At 64.1% G+C, this 5,205-nt stretch overlaps 2 protein-coding genes across 5 annotated transcripts in view; one reads left to right on the forward strand and one right to left on the reverse strand.

The window, feature by feature from the left end:
• The first annotated feature begins 58 nt into the window (after positions 1-58).
• CHMP2A (charged multivesicular body protein 2A) lies at positions 59-2,252 on the forward strand. 3 transcript variants are annotated; one of them, XM_005857277.2, is made up of 6 exons: positions 59-207; positions 602-802; positions 1,442-1,621; positions 1,693-1,823; positions 1,901-1,962; positions 2,054-2,252. In XM_005857277.2, exons 2-6 carry the CDS (start codon positions 635-637, stop codon positions 2,185-2,187), a joined length of 675 nt encoding a protein of 224 aa, XP_005857339.1. In that variant the 5' UTR covers positions 59-207; positions 602-634; the 3' UTR covers positions 2,188-2,252. The 3 variants fall into 3 exon arrangements, with proteins under 3 accessions (XP_005857339.1, XP_014398925.1, XP_005857338.1); XM_014543439.1 differs by having other exon boundaries at positions 606-802; XM_005857276.2 differs by having other exon boundaries at positions 618-802.
• Positions 2,253-2,747: 495 nt separating this feature from the next.
• TRIM28 (tripartite motif containing 28) overlaps positions 2,748-5,205 on the reverse strand; it is a 5,010-nt gene continuing 2,552 nt past the window's right edge. The window contains exons 6-15 of one of the 2 annotated variants that reach the window (XM_005857275.2): positions 5,044-5,190; positions 4,850-4,964; positions 4,666-4,775; positions 4,540-4,576; positions 4,394-4,439; positions 4,070-4,319; positions 3,547-3,987; positions 3,366-3,452; positions 3,148-3,285; positions 2,748-3,069 (exon numbers count right to left, since the gene is read on the reverse strand). In XM_005857275.2, coding sequence (XP_005857337.1) covers positions 2,893-3,069; positions 3,148-3,285; positions 3,366-3,452; positions 3,547-3,987; positions 4,070-4,319; positions 4,394-4,439; positions 4,540-4,576; positions 4,666-4,775; positions 4,850-4,964; positions 5,044-5,190 — 1,548 coding nt within the window. In that variant the 3' untranslated portion in view covers positions 2,748-2,892. Of the gene's footprint in view, positions 3,070-3,147; positions 3,286-3,365; positions 3,453-3,546; positions 3,988-4,069; positions 4,320-4,393; positions 4,443-4,539; positions 4,577-4,665; positions 4,776-4,849; positions 4,965-5,043; positions 5,191-5,205 lie in introns of both variants that reach the window. The other variant, XM_005857274.2, reaches the window with a different exon arrangement.

Genomic DNA, 5,205 nt, shown 5'->3' on the forward strand with positions numbered 1-5,205 from the left:
CCGGCCAGCGGCAGAGCGCATGCGTGTTTTTACCGCCTCCCCGCCTTCCGGGGGTGGGCGGGGCCTGTGACGTCAGAGCGTTTAATCCGGAAACGGCGGCGGCGGCAGAGGCGACTGAACCGAGGGGCTGTCGTTGGTGGGCGCTCCCGGGATTCGAGCGAGAGGCTCGTAACCCGGAAGCGGAAGCGGGTTCCCGTCCCAGCTTCGGTGAGTGGCCCCTACCAGGCCTCGGGTCCCGGGTGGGCGCGTGGGCGGCCAGTTCAGGCCTCCCGATCGGAATGGCGTCCCTACACTGTCAGCTTGGCACTCGGGGCCCCCACTACTGCCCTGAGCCCAGCGTCCAGGGGACCCCCAGCCGCCCCCTCCAGTCTCCCTCCGGGTCAGCTGGCGTCACCCGGCTGCAGGGCTCCGGGCGCTGATGGTCCGCACCCTGCTGTCCCCGGTGCCCCTGGGGCACCCACCCCCACACTTCGGGCCGCGCGCTTTGGCTTCCATTCAGCCTCCTTCCCTGTTCCCCCTTCCCGTTTTGAACACTCCCTCCTGTCTGGCCCCTCCATTCCTGCTGCCTTTGCCGCCGCTCTGGGCCCCATGCCGACCGCAGCTAGGCTTCCCACCAGGGGCGGGCCCCGCCGCCATGGACCTGTTGTTTGGGCGCCGAAAAACGCCGGAGGAGCTGCTGCGACAGAACCAGCGGGCCCTGAACCGCGCTATGCGGGAGCTGGACCGTGAGCGGCAGAAGCTGGAGACCCAGGAGAAGAAAATCATCGCGGACATCAAGAAGATGGCCAAGCAGGGCCAGATGGTGAGCTCAGCGGGGGGGCGGCGGCTCGGGCGCCGGGCGAGGTGCTCAGGCACTGGGGGCGGCCAGCAGCCGACGGGTATCACCTCCAGGGAGGCAGCTGCTTCCAGGAAAGCGGAGGGAAGGGTGAGCTCGGCTCCCCAGTCTGGGGGCCAATAGGGCCGCCTCCCTGGAGGTGATGCTCGAGGCAAACCCTGAGGAATGAAGATGAAGAGCAGGTGGCGATCCAGGCAGCAAATGTCAGAGAAGTGATGGTGTGGGGAGGGGAAGGGTTGATTGCAGGAGACGCAGGCTGACCCTGCCTGAGCCAGAGTGAGCGGAGCCTGTGGTGGCTGAGGAGCCAGGGCCTGGGCCAGGCCAGGAAGGCGTTGGGGGCTGAGGCTCAGGCCTGTGGAGAGGTGGAAGGGCAGCAGGTTCTTGGCCTCATGGGAACTCGGGAACGGGTGTGGTTAACGTTAAGCGCCCAGCCTGTTTTGTCTTGGGGGCGCCTAATGTGTTAAGGGGGGACCTCAGGCACAGGGTCCGAGAAGTGAGGAGCCGTGCAGTGGCTGGTGGGAGCAGTGTGAGCACTGGGTTTAGCCACAGGGAGGTCCCGGAAGTTCCCCACTGAACGGTGGCTCCCTGCCACCTTTGTCCCCTCAGGATGCCGTGCGCATCATGGCCAAGGACCTGGTGCGCACACGGCGTTACGTGCGCAAGTTCGTGCTGATGCGGGCCAACATCCAGGCCGTGTCCCTCAAGATCCAGACACTCAAGTCCAACAACTCTATGGCGCAAGCCATGAAGGGTGTCACCAAGGCCATGGGCACCATGAACAGACAGGTGCGTCCCTCCCGTCCCCCTCGCTGCCCCACACCTCGGGACCACACTCACTCACCCTCCCCCCATTGCAGCTGAAGTTGCCCCAGATCCAGAAGATCATGATGGAGTTTGAGAGACAGGCTGAGATCATGGACATGAAGGAGGAGATGATGAACGATGCCATTGATGATGCCATGGGAGACGAGGAGGATGAAGAGGAGAGGTTTGTGGACACCGGGTGGGGGAGGGGATGGAGGCCTGGCCCTCAAAGGGACTGACCCTCGCGTTTTCCTTCCCCAGTGATGCTGTGGTGTCCCAGGTCCTGGATGAGCTGGGACTGAGCCTGACAGACGAACTATCCAGTGAGTGCGTCCGGCCTTGGGCCCTGACCCCACCCCGACCCCCCTCTCTGCCTTGCTGCTCTCACAGGGGCTCCAACCCCTCTCCCTGCAGACCTCCCCTCCACCGGAGGGTCCCTCAGCGTGGCTGCTGGAGGGAAGAAAGCAGAGGCCGCGGCATCGGCCTCCGCCCTGGTGGATGCCGACGCAGACCTGGAGGAGCGGCTCAAGAACCTGCGGAGGGACTGACTGCCCCGGGCCCCCCAAGGGCCGGCTTGCTGTACCCTTTCTGTAATAAAAGCGATTGGACACTAGTCCCTGGGCCTGTGTGACTGGCCTCATGTGGGCCAGACCGGGGTCCCTTGGGCAGGAGTCACTCAGGGCTGGTCAGTATGGCTGCCCAAGGGATAAAGAGCCAGACGCGTTGGGGGAGGGCTGGGAGGACAAGGATGGACTGACCGCTTCCAGGCTTCCAGCACCTCAGCCTCCACAGCATCACCTCCAGATGGGTGGCTCCTGGGAGAGCAGAGGCCTGTCTGCCAGGTGTATAGTGCCCCACTCGGCTTGGCCAACAGGAGTCAGCCCACCAAGCTCAGAAGGTTACAAGCCAGTGCAGGACAAGCCTCGTGTGTGGGCCCTCCCAAAAAATGAGGGTGCTCCTCCGTCACCAGGGCCCAGAGGGATGCTCTTCCCACTCGCTGGACATGGGACAGCTGTGAGCTGTGAACAGTGGCCCCAGCCCTACTCGGCCCACAGAGCTTGGGAGGGATAGAGATCAGACCCAGAAAAACTGCCCCCACCAACCAGGACACGAGGAACTTGTGACGTTTTTATTAAATCCACAGAAGTAAAAACCATATTGTGAGGGGCCAGGGAATGGGGCTACCAAGGAATGGGAGCCAGACCACCAGAGGGGAAGGGCAGGGCTGACAGGACACACCAGGCTGAGCCGGCTCAGGGGCCATCACCAGGGCCACTGGACAGCTCCTGGGAGCTCAGGCCGGCACCAGGCAGGCTCAGCGGTGGGGGCTCCACCAGCACAGCAGAGAACTTGGTGTCACCAAAGGCCTCATTCATCCGAGTCTCAAAGAAGCGCTGCAGGCCGATGATGGACTGCACGTCCGCCTTGTCCTAGGCACACAGAGTTGGGCGGTGGGTTCCCACTCTCCCCCAGCCCCAGCCCCAGCCCCAGCCTTCGCACAGACTCACCTCTGTCAGCTTGTTGAACTGCTTGAACATTCGGCCCACGTCCTGGGCAAACTCTTGAGGGGAGCTGTAGGGGGGCGACAACTTCTCCTGGAGGCGGGCGCGGATCAGGGTCAGGTCCAATGTGCCACCAGGCTGATCCTAAAGGCAGAGGCCACAGGCTGAAGGTGAGGCCAGGCAGCCCATGCCCCCCACACCCCACCCCAGGTCCCAGGACTCACCACAGAAAAGCTGGAGTCGGTGGCCAGCTGGTGCAGGGGCCGGCAGGGCTCGTGGCAGAAGAGGGCCAGCAGGACACGCTCACACTTCTGTGGACAGTCGGGTAGGACTCATCAGAGCACAGTTGCAAATGGGAGTGGAGCATGCAGCTGCTGAGCAGCCAAGGGAACGGCCCCCCCTCACCTGCTGGTTGGCTGGCGAGAGCTTGGCCACCACACCACTGCTGTCCCCACCGTCCAGGCTCAGGTTGCCATCCTCCTCCTTCAGGTCAGGCAGCACGTGGCAGAGTGAGCAGCTCCACTCCTCCCCGGGCACATCCTGCAGGGCCGGCAGGTGGCAGTCCAGGTGGAAGCAGAATTCGCACTGGTTGCACATGACCAGGTCACCTGGCTTCTGACAGACGCAGCAGATGGTGGCACTGTCATCCAGGGCACCAGGGCCACCAGCTGAGGCTGAGGTGCCCTCTGGAGCCACCACCTCCAGGCCAGAGCTGGTGCTGCCACTGGGGGAGACCAGGCGGGGACCCTCTGCACCAGGGCCCTCCGCCAGAGCCATCAGCACAGGCTTGGTCTCAGGGCCCTCGGTGGCAGGCGGGGCGCCGATGGCAGCCTCTGTCTCTTCCTCCTGGAAGGAGATGCTGGGGTTCAGCAGGGTGCAGGCCTCAGCAGAGGTCCTTTACCGCCCAACTCTGTGGGGACAGGCTCACCTTGACAATGGCCATGCCAGGCAGGGGCTGGGCACCAGGGGTGCCAGGCGCAGTCCCCGGCTGCCCGGCAGCAGCAGCTGCAGCCCCGCGCTCAATGACGATCAGGTTGTAGTCCTCGGTGGTGCTGCCTGGGAAGACCTTGAAGACTGGCGGCTGGCTGTCAGCTGTGAGGTCAAGATCCAGGCGCTCAAGGCTCACCCGGGGCACCTTGCGCATGAGGCCGCTCACTTCACCCTCACCTGAGCGGGACCTGTGGGTGCAGCTTGGTGTAAACACCCCTACCTATCCCTATGCCCACCGGCTCCAAAGGACAGCCACACTCACCGTTTCATGCCTGACACATGGGGCTCTGCACTCATGTAAGAGTCATCTGCTTAGAAGACAGAGGGGGGGGGATGGTGGGTGGGTGGGTGGAGCTGGCGCACCGGAGCTCTCCCACCTACCCACAGACCAGACCCAGACCCACTCACCTGACGTGAAACCATAGCCTTCCTGCACCTCCATGGGCTGCAGACAAAGCAGATTGGACTTCAGTGGGCAGGTGTCCCAGAGGACCACACCCCTCCCTCCTCCCCAGGGCCCCTTGCCCTGCTCACCTGGCTGCCGCCAGAGCCCTGCTTGCTGCTCAAGGGTCCAGGAGCCCGGGGAGGGGCCATGGGCGCAGGGCCCGTTGAGTTGGTGCCAGGACGCTCCGCCACAATCTTGCCTGCAGGAAGGAGACACATGAGGCACAGTTCCCGGAGAGATGGTCAGGGCAGCAAGAGGAAGACAAGGACCCACCAAAGGCCTCGGCGCTCTTGGTCCAGGCGTTGAGGTCCCACTGGAACTTCATCTCGCCATGGGGCTCCACGGGGTCCACGATCATCTTGAGAGCCCGGTGCAGTTGGAAGTAGATCTGAGGGTGGAGGGGGGGGCGGCGCGTGAGCTCCCGGCATGAGGTGCCTGAGGCCCCCCCACGGGCACCCAGCACACACCAGCTTCTTGGAGAGCAGGAGGGCCGTGTTGTTGTCACTCTCCAGAGCCCAGGAGGCGAAGCGCAGGATGTGCTCCTGGTGCTTCTGGATCTTGGTCATGGTCCAGTGCTGCCGCTCCAGGCGCTCCTGCTGCCCCTCCGTTACTTTCTGCGCACAGGGCGG

This window comes from Myotis brandtii, unplaced genomic scaffold (assembly GCF_000412655.1).
Source record: "Myotis brandtii unplaced genomic scaffold, ASM41265v1 scaffold1094, whole genome shotgun sequence".
NCBI lineage: Eukaryota > Metazoa > Chordata > Mammalia > Chiroptera > Vespertilionidae > Myotis > Myotis brandtii.